Source organism: Oncorhynchus nerka, linkage group LG5 (genome assembly GCF_034236695.1).
Source record: "Oncorhynchus nerka isolate Pitt River linkage group LG5, Oner_Uvic_2.0, whole genome shotgun sequence".
Classification (NCBI taxonomy): Eukaryota; Metazoa; Chordata; class Actinopteri; order Salmoniformes; family Salmonidae; genus Oncorhynchus; species Oncorhynchus nerka.
In genome coordinates this window covers 27,472,498-27,489,976 of record NC_088400.1, presented here as the reverse complement: position 1 = coordinate 27,489,976, position 17,479 = coordinate 27,472,498, and the positions used below count along the sequence as shown (strand labels likewise).

At 44.6% G+C, this 17,479-nt stretch overlaps 1 protein-coding gene across 1 annotated transcript; it reads right to left on the bottom strand.

The window, feature by feature from the left end:
* Positions 1-5,828: 5,828 nt before the first annotated feature.
* Positions 5,829-11,390, bottom strand: rell2 (RELT like 2). The gene is made up of 4 exons (XM_065018494.1): positions 11,176-11,390; positions 7,737-7,802; positions 7,566-7,629; positions 5,829-6,092 (listed from the first exon to the last, which is right to left on the bottom strand). The coding sequence occupies exons 1-4, from the start codon at positions 11,372-11,374 to the stop codon at positions 5,888-5,890; spliced, it is 534 nt and encodes a 177-aa protein (XP_064874566.1). The 5' UTR covers positions 11,375-11,390; the 3' UTR covers positions 5,829-5,887.
* Between the last annotated feature and the right edge of the window lie 6,089 nt (positions 11,391-17,479).

The following is a 17,479-nucleotide window of genomic DNA, read 5'->3' as shown; positions in this document are numbered from 1 at the left end:
ACATTTCTCAGGGCAGGGAGTCTTCTGTCCCACTGTACCATACCCAGCACAACATTTCTCAGGGCAGGGAAACTTCTGTCCCACTGTACCATACCCAGCACAACATTTCTCAGGGCAGGGAAACTTCTGTCCCACTGTACCATACCCAGCACAACATTTCTCAGGGCAGGGAAACTTCTGTACCATACCCAGCACAACATTTCTCAGGGCAGGGAAACTTCTGTCCCACTGTACCATACCCAGCACAACATTTCTCAGGGCAGGGAGACTTCTGTACCATACCCAGCACAACATTTCTCAGGGCAGGGAAACTTCTGTCCCACTGTACCATACCCAGCACAACATTTCTCAGGGCAGGGAAACTTCTGTCCCACTGTACCATACCCAGCACAACATTTCTCAGGGCAGGGAAACTTCTGTCCCACTGTACCATACCCAGCACAACATTTCTCAGGGCAGGGAGACTTCTGTACCATACCCAGCACAACATTTCTCAGGGCAGGGAGACTTCTGTCCCACTGTACCATACCCAGCACAACATTTCTCAGGGCAGGGAAACTTCTGTCCCACTGTACCATACCCAGCACAACATTTCTCAGGGCAGGGAAACTTCTGTCCCACTGTACCATACCCAGCACAACATTTCTCAGGGCAGGGAAACTTCTGTACCATACCCAGCACAACATTTCTCAGGGCAGGGAAACTTCTGTCCCACTGTACCATACCCAGCACAACATTTCTCAGGGCAGGGAGACTTCTGTACCATACCCAGCACAACATTTATCAGGGCAGGGAAACTTCTGTACCATACCCAGCACAACATTTCTCAGGGCAGGGAAACTTCTGTCCCACTGTACCATACCCAGCACAACATTTCTCAGGGCAGGGAAACTTCTGTCCCACTGTACCATACCCAGCACAACATTTCTCAGGGCAGGGAGACTTCTGTCCCACTGTACCATACCCAGCACAACATTTCTCAGGGCAGGGAAACTTCTGTCCCACTGTACCATACCCAGCACAACATTTCTCAGGGCAGGGAGACTTCTGTCCCACTGTACCATACCCAGCACAACATTTCTCAGGGCAGGGAGACTTCTGTACCATACCCAGCACAACATTTCTCAGGGCAGGGAGACTTCTGTCCCACTGTACCATACCCAGCACAACATTTCTCAGGGCAGGGAAACTTCTGTCCCACTGTACACATAAGAACTTAATAAGATTGGACACAGCTGAGTCAATGGAAGAATAGATGTTTCAAAGTGATCTAAGACAGACTTTTGGTCTCTCAGTCTATTAGTCTACACAGACAGTGAATCCACATGCTAGAATCTAGAAGCTCAGATAGCTGAATTATTTTGGGCTGTATCAATACCCTTGATGATAATATGTCCTAAATGACACTTGGGACTAGGTTCAATTGAATCCGTATTGCTGAAGTTCAGTGCTATAACGCAAATTAAATGTAAAGGCTGCATTTGTCGACTCAATCGGAAATTACCTGAACTTCGCCGAAATAGATTGAATCGAGCCCCTGGTAACATTTTAGCGGACCAAAATGGGTCCACTGATTTGCAAGATGACATGGGAAGCATGTGGTTGTATAGGTAGAGAAACAGCCAGTGGTGACTACATCAAAACCTGGAGTTAACCTGCTCAGAGGCAGTTTCTGCCTCTAATTCCATAGTATGTAGTAGAGTTACAGAACAGACTGACAAGTAGCTAGGCTACACCGATATTACCCATTGTTTTCTCTTGGTCGACTTACACGGTGGTATAGTTGATGGTTGTTGGGGGTATAGTTGATGGTTGTTGGGGCTATAGTTGATGGTTGTTGGAGGTATAGCTGATTGTTGTTGGGGGTGTAGTTGATTGTTGTTGGGGGTATAGTTGATTGTTGCTGGGGGTATAGTTGATTGTTGTTGGGGGTATAGTTGATTGTTGTTGGGGGTATAGTTGATGGTTGTTGGGGTATAGCTGATTGTTGTTGGGGGTGTAGTTGATTGTTGTTGGGGGTATAGTTGATTGTTGCTGGGGGTATAGTTGATTGTTGTTGGGGTATAGTTGATTGTTGTTGGGGTATAGCTGATGGTTGTTGGGGGTGTAGTTGATTGTTGTTGGGGGTATAGTTGATGGTTGTTGGGGATATAGTTGATTGTTGTTGGGGGTATAGTTGATTGTTGTTGGGGATATAGTTGATTGTTGTTGGGGATATAGTTGATTGTTGTTGGGGATATAGTTGATTGTTGTTGGGGATATAGTTGATTGTTGTTGGGGATATAGTTGATTGTTGTTGGGGTGTAGTTGATTGTTGTTGGGGTATAGATGATGGTTGTTGGGGTGTAGTTGATTGTTGTTGGGGGTGTAGTTGATTGTTGTTGGGGGTATAGTTGATTGTTGTTGGGGTATAGTTGATTGTTGTTGGGGATATAGTTGATTGTTGTTGGGTATAGTTGATGGTTGTTGGGGTGTAGTTGATTGTTGTTGGGGGTGTAGTTGATTGTTGTTGGGGGTATAGTTGATTGTTGTTGGATATAGTTGATTGTTGTTGGGGGTATAGTTGATTGTTGTTGGGGATATAGTTGATTGTTGTTGGGGATATAGTTGATTGTTGTTGGGTATAGTTGATGGTTGTTGGGGATATAGTTGATTGTTGTTGGGGATATAGTTGATTGTTGTTGGGGGTGTAGTTGATTGTTGTTGGGGGTATAGATGATGGTTGTTGGGGGTGTAGTTGATTGTTGTTGGGGGTGTAGTTGATTGTTGTTGGGGGTATAGTTGATTGTTGTTGGGGTATAGTTGATTGTTGTTGGGGATATAGTTGATTGTTGTTGGGTATAGTTGATGGTTGTTGGGGTGTAGTTGATTGTTGTTGGGGTATAGTTGATTGTTGCTGGGGTATAGTTGATTGTTGTTGGGGATATAGTTGATTGTTGTTGGGGGTATAGTTGATTGTTGTTGGGGATATAGTTGATTGTTGTTGGGGATATAGTTGATTGTTGTTGGGTATAGTTGATGGTTGTTGGGGGTGTAGTTGATTGTTGTTGGGGGTATAGTTGATTGTTGCTGGGGGTATAGTTGATTGTTGTTGGGGATATAGTTGATTGTTGTTGGGGGTATAGTTGATTGTTGTTGGTGTAGTCTGTGAGGCCTGGGCTTGCACTGTCTGGTTATAAAAGGAGTAGTATTATAGCTGTGCTGTTAGTCACATTATGCAAGTGTTTAAGATCAATCCATCTGGATGAATCACAGCCTTGTCGTTTTGAAGCCATGTCACTTCATAGTTGGTGCCAGACAGTCTCAGCCAGCCTGGCATGGTGTACTCAGTTGAGTTTTGACATGGCCTGGTTGGTTTACCTCCGTAGTATTGCTATATATCCATTTGTCCTTGTCACAGTGGGGCGTGGACAGTCTCTCTCTCTCTCTCTCTCTCTCTCTCTCTCTCTCTCTCTCTCTCTCTCTCTCTCGCTCTCACCACTTGTGCTGACTGTGTACTGATCTCCTCTTCTCCTTCAGAGACACGCCCTCCTCCTCCTGGCTGACCCGACAGTTCTTTATGTCCTCCATCTCCACCTCGTCCTCCTTCTCCACTTCTGGGGGGCTCTGGGCCACAGCAGGGTCCTCCTTCTCCCCTTCACCACATCAGCCATACACACCACAGAGACTTCCCTCTGACTGTCAGGACTGGCGTTGACTATGGCAACACTACCCACCTCCAGCTTGTTCTCTAGAGGGCTTCCACTGGAGGGGCAGACTTTTGTTGGAGTCATGGTGGCGGAGACTTTCATGTGGTCCACGGTGGGGGAGATTTTCACAGTGGCCACAGTGGGAGAATCTTTGTCGGCCTTAAACCTAGCAAGGCTGTCTGCCTTGTGTTCTGGCCCTTTCACGGTGGCTGTGGCTGAGGTCGTGAACGGAGAGGATGAGGGTGAGGTTTGTTCCACCTTGACTAAAGTAGTAGTATTACTTAGAATGCTATGAGGAGCTATAGGGGACACCATTAAGGGGGTAGGGGAGACTTTTCTGGAGGACAGGGCAGGGGAGACATTTCTGGAGGACAGGGCAGGGGATACTTGCATGGGGGTAGGGGTGGGGGAGAGATTTAAAGGAGTAGTATTGGAGGACACTTTTCTGGAGGACAGGGCAGGGGAGACTTGCATGGGGGTAGGGGTGGGGGAGAGATTTAAAGGAGTAGTATTGGAGGACACTTTTCTGGAGGACAGGGCAGGGAGACTTGCGTGGGGGTAGGGGTGGGGGAGAGATTTAAAGGAGTAGTATTGGAGGACACTTTTCTGGAGGACAGGGCAGGGGAGACTTGCGTGGGGGTAGGGGTGGGGGAGAGATTTAAAGGAGTAGTATTGGAGGACACTTTTCTGGAGGACAGGGCAGGGGAGACTCGCGTGGGGGTAGGGGTGGGGGAGAGATTTAAAGGAGTAGTATTGGAGGACACTTTTCTGGAGGACAGGGCAGGGAGACTTGCGTGGGGGTGGGGGTAGGGGTGGGGGAGAGATTTAAAGGAGTAGTATTGGAGGACACTTTTCTGGAGGACAGGGAAGGGGAGAGATTTAAGGAGTTAGGGAGGGGGACACCATTCTGGAGGACAGGGCAGGGGAGACTTGCGTAGGGGTGGGGGAGAGATTTAAAGGAGTAGTATTGGAGGACACTTTTCTGGAGGACAGGGCAGGGGAGACTTGCGTGGGGGTAGGGGTGGGGGAGAGATTTAAAGGAGTAGTATTGGAGGACACTTTTCTGGAGGACAGGGAAGGGGAGAGATTTAAGGGGGCAGTGGTAGGGGAGGCTTGTACAGGGGTAGGGGAGGCTTGTACAGGGGTAGGGGAGGCTTGTACAGGGGTAGGGGTATGGGAGGCTTGTACAGGGGTATGGGAGGCTTGTACAGGGGTAGGGGAGGCTTGTACAGGGGTAGGGGAGGCTTGTACAGGGGTAGGGGAGGCTTGTACAGGTGTAGGGGAGGCTTGTACAGGGGTAGGGTGGGCTTGTACAGGGGAAGTGGCAGGGGAGACATTTAAGGGGCTAGGGGCAAGGTTAGTAGGGGAGCCTGGGGTAAGGGGGAATATTTCAGGGGTCATGGGGGTGACTTGTACTGGGGTGGTGATGGGGGATTCTTGTACCGGGGGCGTTAGGGGGGAAACTCCTGCTGGACTCGTGTTGGGAGAGACCGGTTCGGGAGCCTCTGTGGGGGACACTATAAAAGTGACCCTAGTGGGGGACATCTTAACAGGGGCCATCTCAGTGTCGTCAGGTGCAGCAGAGCCCATGCTGGGCTGGGACGACAGGGCCTTCACAGGGCTGGAGGTCTGCACTGGAGCAGTCTTCAACGGATCATTGAAGAGGGGTTCCTCTTCCACCACAGGCTGGCTCAGTGACACTTTGACCCCCACTGGATCACTGCCTCTGCGCAGCGAGAACAGAACTAGACTCTTCTTCCGCTTGGCCGCGGTGGCCACCACACCATTTGTGGTCTCTGTTTTGACATCTTTGAACATGCTCTGCAGGTTGTACCCCTCCTTCCTCTGGGGGTCCTCCTCATCCCCCTTCTCACTATCCAGGGCCTCCGATTGGTCCAACTGGTCGCCAGACCCCTGATCCTTCTTGTCCATGTGGGTGACTCGGAACCTGTAGGTATACGGACATCAGATAGTACTGTACATCACCACGATGAGAACCCTAGATAGCATAACCGTACACATGTAAAGTACTTAAACACAAAGGCCTCTGAATTCTCTGAATCCTAAATCACATTAGAAAACACAAAGTAGTGTAACTAGAGAGACTACAAATGTGTTCTTAATGGGTTAACAGGCAAAAACTAATTAAATAAATAAAGATGAATGTATTGTGTTGTCAAACACCCGTTCAGTGTGACTCACCTTCCCACAGCGAACACAGTGGACTCTCTCCTCTCTCCTGGCGTTCTGGGCTTATTGGTCCGAGGCACACGGCTCAGGCGGCGGGCCTTCTTGGACCGCCCTTGCACACAGAGTGTGCAGGACTTATGGTCGAGCTGGGCGCCAGAGTGCACTGTGTGGTGATGAGGTGGAATACCCCCCAGGCTCTCTTTGCGCAGTAATCTTTTGGAAAGACAATGAAATACCCATTCAGTCAGGCATGTTTATTTTCCATTCCTTTTCCAAAATCGGTCCTGGAGACCGCAAGGGGTCCTAGGTTTTTGTCCTAGCGCTACACAGCTAATTCAATTAATCAAAGCTCAATGTTTAGTTGATTATTTGAATCAACTGTGTAGTGCTAGGGCAAAAACAAAAATATGCACCCCTTGGGGTCCCGAGGAGCGTGTCTGGGAAACACTCTAGACCATGACTAAGCAAAAACATCCAAAAACATCTTTCTAAGCATCTAAACGTCATTTCTAAGCATCTGGTTTATAGTAGCATATTTGTTGTAGTCTGCCTGTGAAATAAGAGTCTCTAGTGTGATCCATCAGTCCCTCTGTTCCCCTCTCTGGCCGCCTCTGTCTGTGACCTCCCTCCCATCAGGACTGCAGCATCTCTGGGGAGTACTGTAGCTGTACTGCTGCTGTAGCTGGCTGAGAGAGGAGAGTGTGGGAAGAATACCAACGAATGCCACGGCCCTGTAGGCTGCTGTCAGTCTGAGAGCACTATCTTGGTAAACAGACAGGAACACTAAAACCCTCACCCTAGAGGTGCCAAGTAAGAACATGGATCTAATTAACAAGCATAAATCTCTCCAATATACTAGTAGCACATCACAGTTATATTATCACAGCACACCACTGGGTGTGTTTCTCTAGAATACCCTCGATCATCTCTACCTAGAATGCTTGATATGGATGTAAGGAGAAGCACGTTGGTTGAGTGCAGTAACAGCATACTATGTAGGGAGACTATTTGTCTCTTTGCCTCACAACAAGGCAGTAAAGATCAGGTTCTGTATCCACAAAGAGTCTCAGAGTAAGAGTTTAAGTTAAAAATAAATCAGATTGTATGGACAGATCCTAGATCAGCACTCCTACTCTGAGACACTTTGTGGTTACGGGCCTGGATCCCATAACAGAGCTGCTGAGACCAAGACAACATTAAGCCAGGTGACCCCATGGGACAGATAGCCCAAGGACACACTGCATCACGCAGGAACAGAGGGGCTGGGCACCCCACTCCATAGCTACCCGCTAGTCCCAGCATAAATACAAGCCACACAATACACTGACTTCATGACTCTGACTGCCACAGGCACATAGAAATGTAGGCTACACCCATTGTTGTGGCCTCTCTGAAAACACAACAGCCTAAAGCAGGTGGAAACCCTGTGGTACAGTACAGGAGACCTGCATTTAAACCATATGCATTATGTACCACAGAAATACTGGTTTGTTCCAGAGAGAAATAAAGTAGGAGTATAATTACTTGAGAGGAGTTGGTGCTGTTACGAAGTAACCTTAGCTCTGCACTAAAATACTTTCACCAAAGGTGATAACACGCTGGAGTAAGACAAGGTGAATGTAAATCTACTTACACAAAAATACATTATAACTAAGTAAAATAAAAATTGATCTTAGCAATACGTACCTAGGGTCATGATGTTGACATATATCCTGTTTTCCTAGCATATCCTTGAAGGCTTCCATGTTAGCTAGAAGGTAGAACACAAACATTACACACTTTTGCTAAGCACAATTTAAATTGCAGTATTTAAGTGCCAAAGGTATTGACAAAATGTAGTATCTATTAAGTTATTGCCTTCATTTTCAATGATGCACTTCAGGATTTGTTCAACGGTGTCTTGATTTTCCTCTTCTTCATCATCTGTAATATATGAAAACTTATCTGACGAAGCAGCTTGCCCCCAAGCGTGCTTCATCATCATTCAAGATTATTAAAGGAAATTCTCAAAGTTATTGACCTGGACCGTTTTTCCTTACTTCAATGAAAGGAGCATATTTCTGTTTGTTTGTATGCTTCCACGAGATTCTACTTCCTTTAAAGTTGTTTACTTCCACTGAGGCCCATGGTTTTCAAGTACCCATTAAATAAACACTAATTCAATATGGGAAATATGACTTCTTCGTGAGTGTTCAGTGGTTACATTGGACTGAATTTAATTCAAGCTGAAATAACATCCTCTAACATAAAGAGTACAGTTTCCTGCTTGGTAAATGACCAAGGGCCTTTGGATAAAGACAGACATGTCCGAAAAACGTCACGCATACCCCTTGTATCTGCCTTAAAAAATCTATCATGGACACTTGACTTCTCCAAGCCATATCCCTGACCCTGATGTTGTTCCCACTGTGACTATTAAAACCTACCCAAACCAGAAACCGTGGATAGACAGCAGCATTCACGCAAAACTGACAATGCAAACTACCACATTTAATCATGGCAAGGTGACTGGGAATATGGTCAAATACAAACAATGTAGTTATTCCCTCCGTGAGGCAATCAAACAGGGAAAACGTCAGTACAGCGATAAAGTGGAGTCGCAAATCAACGACTCAGACACGAGACGTATGTGGTGAGTGTCAATAGATAATCACAGGTTACAAAGAGAAAACCAGCCATGTCGCGGACCCTGACGTCTTGCCCCCGGACAAGCTAAACACCTTATTTTCCCGTTTTGAGGATAACACAGTACCACTGGTCCCAAGGACTGTGGGCTCTCGGTCTGTTCATTGACTATAGCTTAGCCTTAAACACCATAGTACCCTCCAAGCTCATCATTAAGCTTGGGGCCCTGGGTCTGAACCCCGCCCTGTGCAACTGGGTCCTGGAATTCCTGACGACCTGCCCCCAGGTTGTGAAGGAAGGAAACAACACCTCCACTTCGCAGATCCTCAACACAGGGGCCCCACAAGGGTGCATGCTAAGCCTCCTCCTGTACTCCCTGTTCACCTATGACTGCATGGCCACACACGCCTCCAACTCAATCATCAAATTTGCAGACGACAGGCCTGATTACCAACAATGACAAAACAGCCTACAGGGAGGAGGTCCTGGTGGAGTGGTGCCAGGAAAATATCTTCTCCCTCAATGTAAACAAAACGAAGGAGCTGATCGTGGACTTCAGGAAACAGCAGAGGGAGCACTCCCCTATCCACATCGACGGGACCGCAGTGGAGAAGGTGGAAAGCTTCAAGTTCCTCGGCATACACATCCCTGACAAACTGAAATGGTCCACCCACACAGACAGTGTGGTGAATGTGGCGCAGCGGCTCTTCAAACTCAGGAGGCTGAAGAAATTTGTCTTGGCCCCTAAGAACCTCACAAACTTTTACAGATGCACAATTGAGAGCATCCTGTCAGGCTGTATCACCACCTGGTACGCAAACTGCACCGCCCAACTGTAAGGCTTTCCAGAGGGTAGTGAGGTCTGCACAACGCATCACTGTGTGCACACTGCCTGCCCTCTAGGACACCTACAGCAGCTGATGTCACAGGAAGGCCAAAAAGATAATCAAGGACAACAACCACCTGAGCCAAGGCCTGTTCACCCCACTACCATCTAGAAGGCGAGGTCAGTACAGGTGCATCAAAGCTGGGACATAGAGACTGAAAGACAGCTTCTATCTCAAGACCATCAGTCTGTTAAATAGCCTTCACGGCTACCACCTGGCTACTCAACCCTGCACCTTAGAGGCTGCTGCCCCATGTACATAGACATGGAATCACTGGTCACTTTAATATTAGAATACTAGTCACTTTAATAATGTTAACATACTGCTTTACTCATTTCATATGTATATACCAGAGGTGTGGACTCGAGTCACATGACTTGGACTCGAGTCAGACTCAAGTCACAAATATCATGACTTGCAACTTGACTTTGACTTTAACACCAATGACTCGTGACTTAACTTGGACTTGAGCCTTTTGATTAGAACTGACTTGATACCCTCCCCAAGCCCAAATATTAAAAATGCTATTAAAAAAAAAGTGCAGCGCATTAACTCTTCATTTAACGGATTACAGTTTGAATCGGACAGCAGCCAATCAAATTGTGTCAGCTGAGAAAAAGTTGCGCGCAGAGGAACGTTGGCGGGTGAATTCAGATGGAGCGCTTGGAAAGATGACACCCAAAATTATTATTTTTTTGATATAAAGACTACGCTGTATCAACAAAAACATATTGCAACTTGCAGAACATGCGGGAAGAAAATGACAGACGGAGGCGCAACAACTTCCAACTTTGTTCGACATTTGAAGCTGCACAAAGAACGCTAAGTCGTAGCTAATATAGCCGACAGCTATATCATTCATAACTTTGCTAGTGTAGCATGTTGGCTAACGTAACGTTAATTCAATGAGCCTCCACACAGTCAGTCAGTGTGGGAATGTGATCATTGCACCCAAGATTGAGCTACAACTGGCTAGGCAGTTAGTAGCCTAAATCCTGCCTGATGTTACTACTGTTCCTAAAGCCATTGACATATGTTAGCCTACTGTAACCACAGTGTGTGTCTGTGTGTGTCTGTGTGTGTGTGAAGGTTGGGAGATCGTGTACAAGCCTACATCGCCCGATAGCGATCCTCGATAGTCAATCGCTATTGGGGAGGGGGGTCTTTCTTATGGCTACCCATGTATTTCCATGGAAATAAAGTTTATTTGGAAAGTAATAAATATATTTTAAAAAGCATTCATGATTTACATAAATGTAATATACTAACTATTACTCTTGTTAAAAATATTAAATGGTATTACATTTGGTGAAGAGTAAATTATGACTTGTTTAGGACTCGAAACTCAAAGTTTAGGACTTGAGACTTGTTGGTCTTGACTTGAGACTTGACTCGGAATTGCCTGTCTTGACTTGAGACTTACTTGTGACTTGAGTGCTAAGACTAGAGACTTTACTTGTGACTTGTCGGCAATGATCCCACCTCTGGATACTGTATTCTATTCTACTGTATTTTAATCATTGCAACTCCAACATTTTTTTGTATATATATATATTTCTTAGTTCCATTCTTATACTTTTAGATGTTTGTATTGTTGTGAATTGTTAGATACTACAGCACTGTCGGAGTTAAGAACACAAGCATTTCGCTACGCCTGCCATAACATCTGCTAAATATGTGTATGTGACCAATAAGATTTTATTTGATTTGACATCAATGAATAGATCAAAAGCCAATATACAGTATATGTAAACACACTCTGACAGATCCTGGTAGATACCTACCATTCTTGTCTGGTCCCAGTTTCTGCTCACACTCCTCATCGTCCTCCTCCTCCCCAGTCCTGCAACGGTAGCCCTTCTTCTTCAGCAGGTGGCAGACCAGGAAGCCCAGGAGGCCAGTGATGAAGAAGAAGAAAACCAGGAGGAAGATCATATACGGGGGAGGGGGTTCCCCCACTGTCGATGCCTCCAGGTCGGTCATCCCTCAAAAGGGTCTTCACTCGTCCTCTATCTGTAGTGTAGTCCTGTATAGCCAATGGGTACACACATATGTCCTGTGGTCAGTAACGTAACCATGAAGGAGGTCCCCCACACTTATCAGAAGATGTCAACTCTTGATCCACTCAGCGGCATTGATGGGCCTGTGTGCCTGGTCTTGTAAGGCCACCTGAGTCTCCTGTCATCATGTTGTGACTAGATAATCCCTGTTCTCATCTTCCTGTGCGTACCACTGGCTAGAGACAACTTTATCTATCTCAGCAGGCAGAGAGAGCTGGGCCTGGTGGTACACGCCATTGGATGTTTTTTTACTGAGCATCTTGGCCCACACTCACTCACTCCCTCACACACAGTGCTAAATTCTACAGGCCAAGAAGTGAGGATTTCATCAACCACTCATCAACTAATATTTTGTTGTATAGTACTTGATAGTTTGTTAAACCTGGTCGGCAAAATATCGCAATTTTTGTACAACAATGTTAACAGACATGTTTTCAAATGTATTCCAAATTAAATACAGAAATATCTAATTTGCATAAGTATTCACACCCCTGAGTCAATACATGTCAGACTCACCTTTGGAAGGGATTACAGCTGTGAGTCTTTCTGGGTAAGTCTCTAAGAGCTTTTCACACCTGAATTGTACACTATTTGCACATTATTTATTTTTTAATTCTTCAAGCTTTATCAAGTTGTTTGTTGATCATTGCTAGATAGCCATTTTCAAGTCTTGTCATAGATTTTCAAGCCGATTTAAGTCAAAATTGTAACCAGACCACTTGGGAACATTCAATGTCGTCTTGGTAAGCAACTCCAGTGTATATTTGGCCTTGTGTTTTAAGTTATTGTCCTGCTGAAAGGTGAATGTATCTCCCAGTGTCTGTTGAAAAGCTGACTGAACCAGGTTTTCCGGTTGGATTTTGCCTGTGCTTAGTTGTATTCCGTTTCTTTTTGTCCTAAAAACTCCCTTGTCCTTACCGATGAGAAGCATACTCATACCATGATACCACCACCATGCTTGAAAATATGAAGAGTGGTACTCAGTGATGTGTTGGATTTGCCCCAAACATTTGTATTCAGGACATAAAGTAAATATATGAGCCATTTTGTTTGCAGTTTTACTCTCTGCCTTTTGCAAAAAGTATGCATATTTTGGAATATTTTCACTCTGTCATTTAGGTTAGTATTGCGGAGTAACTACATTGTTGTTGATCCATCCTCAGTTTTCTCCCATTAAACTCTGTAACTGTTTTAAAGTCACCATTGGCCTCATGGTAAAATCCCTGAGTGGTTTCCTTCCTCTCCGGCAACTGAGTTACCTTTGTGTATTGATAGGATGAATAACTCAATTTTTTTATTACCCATCTAACAATTGTCTCATCGCAACAGTCTTGTCTCATCTCTGCAACCCCTGTACGGACTCGGGAGCGGCAAAGGTCCTCGGGAGAGGCAGAGAGTCCTCCGAAACACAACACAACACAACCAACTGCACTGCCTCTTTTTTTTATTTTACCCCTTTTTCTCCCCAATTTCGTGGTATGCAATTGTTTTAGTAGCTACTATCTTGTCTCATCGCTACAACTCCCGTACGGGCTCGGGAAAGACGAAGGTTGAAAGTCATGCGTCCTCCGATACACAACCCAACCAAGCCGCACTGCTTCTTAATACAGCGCGCGTCCTCCTGCACCAATGTGTCGGAGGAAACACCGTGCACCTGGCAACCTTGGTTAGCGCGCACTGCGCCTGGCCCGCCACAGGAGTTGCTGGTGCGCGATGAGACAAGGATATCCCTACCGGCCAAGCCCTTGCTAACCCAGACAACGCTAGGCCAATTGTGCGTCGCCCCACGGACCTCCCGGTCGCAGCCGGCTACGACAGAGCCTGGGCGCGAACCCAGGGTCTCTGGTGGCACAGCTGGCGCTGCAGTACAGCGCCCTTAACCACTGTGCCACCCGGGAGGCCCAGCTGCACTGCTTCTTGACACAATGCACATCCAACCCAGAAGCCAGCCACACCAATGGAAGGAGTCGCTATTTCGCGATGAGACAAGGATATCCCTGCCGGCCAAACCCTCCCTAACGACGCTGGGCCAATTGTGCCCCGCCCCATGGGCCTCCCGGCTCGAACCCAGAATCTCTGGTGGCACAGCTAGCACTGCGATGCAGTGCCTTAGACCACTGCGCCACCCGGGAGGCCCTTAGGTGCCCTTCTTTGCGAGGCGTTGGAAAACCTCCCTGGTGTTTGGGGTTTAATCTGTGTTTGAAAATAATTGTTTGACTGAGAGTCCTTACTGATAATTGTACAGAGGGTACAGAGATGAGGTAGTCATTCAAAAATCATGTTTAAAACTATTATTGCACACAGAGTCCATGCAATTTATTATGTGACTTGATAAGCAAATCTTTACTCCTGAACATATTTAGGCTTGCCATAACATACATCAAATAAAACATAATTCCACCTTGACATTATGGGGTATTATTGTGTGTAGGCCACTGGACAGTGAACATTTCAATTGAATCCATTTTAAATTCAGGCTGTAACACAACAAAATGTGGAAAAAGTCAAGGGGTGTAAATACTTTCTGAATGAACTGTATAGGGCCTAGACTTGAGGTCGACAGATTAATTGGAATGGCCGATTAATTAGGGCTGATTTCAAGTTTTCATAACAATCGGAAATCTGTATTTTTGGGCGCCGATTTGTATTATTTTTTATTATTATTATATATATATATATATATATATATATATTTGTATACCTTTATTTAACTGGGCAAGTCAGTTAAGAACACATTCTTATTTTCAATGATGGCCTAGGAACGGTGGGTTAACTGCCTCGTTCAGGGGCAGAACAACAGATTTTCACCATGTCAGCCCGGGGGATCCAAGGTAAGTTGTTAGCTAGCATTAAACCTATATTATAAAAAACAAACAATCATAATCACTAGTTAACTACACATGGTTGATGATATTACTAGTTGCATATAATCTGACTGAGCATACAAGCATACAAGTATCTAAGGATCTGACTGAGCGGTGGTAGGCAGAAGCAGGCTCGTAAACTTTCATTCAAACAGCACTTTCGTGCGTTTTGCCAGCAGCTCTTCGTTGTGCGTCAAGCATTGCGCTGTTTATGACTTCAAGCCTATCAACTCCCGAGATGAGGCTGGTGTAACCGAAGTCAAATGGCTAGCTAGTTAGCGCTGGCTAATAGCGTTTCAAACGTAACTCGCTCTGAGCCTTCTAGTAGTTGTTCCCCTTGCTCTGCATGGGTAACGCTGCTTCGATGGTGGCTGTTGTCGTTGTGTTCCTGGTTTGAGCCCAGGAAGGAGCGAGGAGAGGGACAGAAGCTATACTGTTACACTGGCAATACTAAAGTGCCTATAAGAACATCCAATAGTCAAAGGTTAATGATATACAAATGGTATAGAGGGAAATAGTCCTATAATTCCTATAATAACTATAACCTAAAACTTCTTACCTGAGAATATTGAAGACTCATGTTAAAAGGAACCACCAGCTTTCATATGTTCTCATGTTCTGAGCAAGGAACTGAAACGTTAGCTTTCTTACATAGCACATATTGCACTTTTACTTTCTTCTCCAACACTTTGTTTTTGCATTATTTAAACCAAATTGAACATGTTTCATTATTTACTTGAGGCTAAATTGATTTATTGATGTATTATATTAAGTGAAATAAGTGTTCATTCAGTATTGTTGTAATTATCAGTATTACAAATAAATAAATAAAAATTGTCAGATTAATCGGTTTCGGCTTTTTTGGTCCTCCAATAATCGGTATCGGTGTTGAAAAATTATAATCCATCGACCTCTAGCCTAGACACAACCAGAAAGCCCCTCACCTCAGCAGGTCAGACATATACTCCCTAGCAGATCCACCTTGCAGCAGTAAAATAATATTTCCTGTGTATCTCATAGAAATACAGTACATTCCCTTCTGGCTACTCTCTCAGCCTAACATGTTTACAATATGTGGGTGGAATTGGAAATGTATGGCAACTAATGTCTCAGGAAACAGAAATGTACAGTTTATCTGTCCCTCTAAATTATGCCACTCACCAATAAGGTTGTCAATGGTCTAGTGTCACTGTCACAAAAGTCCTGTATACAGCTCTGTCATACTTACAGTACATCAATGTATAATATAGATGATCAATAAATCTGTTGAATTACAATGAGCTAATTTGCTAACATTGTATTTGCAGAAGAAAATGTCAGGAATCGACACAAGCCAATTGAAATATGAAGCAGAATATCTCTGCATCAGCATAAGCACAGAGAATATTGAGGTGACTCAGCAATATAATGCCCCCCATCAGGAACACACACATTGATGATTGTGTTTTTAAAGGCCCTGTCATTTTCGGGAAGCTCTGTACTCATATCATTACAAACAGAGTTTTTCAGAGAGTGGAAAATAATGTGATCCATTGCTAAGAATAGAAAGGGTCACTTGATTCAATTGTGCCATTGATTTTTATATGTGATGCCTGCAGTTGTCAGCTGTCTTTTTCACATTTTATTTCCTAGAGATGCATATGATCATTTCAAAACTCACTACAAACTGGCCATTTGAATTCGTAGTCTGTCATATCAAATACTGTTTTAGGATCTTAATTTGAGACAGTTAGCCACAGCAGGAAAATAATCCTGCAGCAACAGAAAATGTGAATTATTATGTGTTCTATAATTAATGGACATTTTTGTAGGGGTTGAAACATTTTTTGTAAGAGAAAGTGGAAATTACAAACTTCAGAAGTCTTTTTAACATCAAATACACTACAAGATTAAAATGTCCTGCATTTACAGGAAAGTTCTCATTCAACAGGGTGATCAAATTAAGATCCCACAGCTGTATACGTGACCTCTACTCACCATGGCTGACTGTTTCCACATTCTGACCCTCCTCAGTGACATAAAAATACATGATGTTTTGAATAGCCATTTCCTTTCAGATAACCTTTACTATATCTTCAACTGTGAAGAATATACAGCTGTACAGTATTTGCATAACTGCATCAACATTAATTGTCTCAGTTCAAGTACAAGTTTAGGGCTACATGAGTGACCTTGATCTCAGTGATGACTACCTGACATGTTACTAATCATATTACAGTTAGACCTACATGAAGGCTACAGGTGTACACCATTTAGGCTACTATAAACTAAAGACAAGCAGTGGACAGGCAAGACAGCTTCTAGGCAATGGGACAATGGCCACTGTAGCCTGTTGGTAAAAGCAGGGGACAGTTGAGCCACCTGAAAAAAAATCATAAACTCTATTTAGGATATTCTTAACCTATCTATCTTCCTATACTTTGTTAAATATGGAAACACTGTAGGCTATTTCAAGTTTAGTTGGATTTTGTAAAGTCTAGGCTCACTAGGCTATTCCTTAGTTATTTAAGCAATAAAGCCCGAGGGGGTGTGGTATATGGCCAATATACCATGGCTATTAGCCATATATCACAAACACCAGAGGTGCCTTGCCTTATTGCTATTATAAACTCTTTACCAACGTAATTAGAGCAGTAAAAATAAATGTTTTGTCATACCTGTGTTATATGGTCTGATATACCACGGCAATCAGCCAATCAGCATTCAGAGCTTGAACCACCCAGTTTATTAATACACCTTTATACATTGATCATAGTGCCTATGTCGGACAGCATGTAGGAATGATCAAGTTCTACTTTTGTAAGCCTATCCTTTTAACAAAGACTAGTGAAGTCCGAAAATGAATTGTGACATTCGTGACATGGTGGCCCGTACCTACAACGGTAGCCTAAATTGAAAACCCACAACAGAGAGAGTGACCACCCCGCAGTGCACTCCATCTTTTGCAAGTTTCAGGCGGCCTCATGGCCCATGATGACACATCTGCCCTTGGTATTTTAAATGCGCTAGTAGCTACTGTACGACATGCACACGTGATGGAATTTTGACAAGGACAAATATGAGAAAACCAGATATTCTTGCTGAGTCTCTGGATCTGTCTGAGTCGGAACTTGACCGAGGATGCACTTGAGCGCCTGATACTGTAGCTCCATCATCGTGACTAA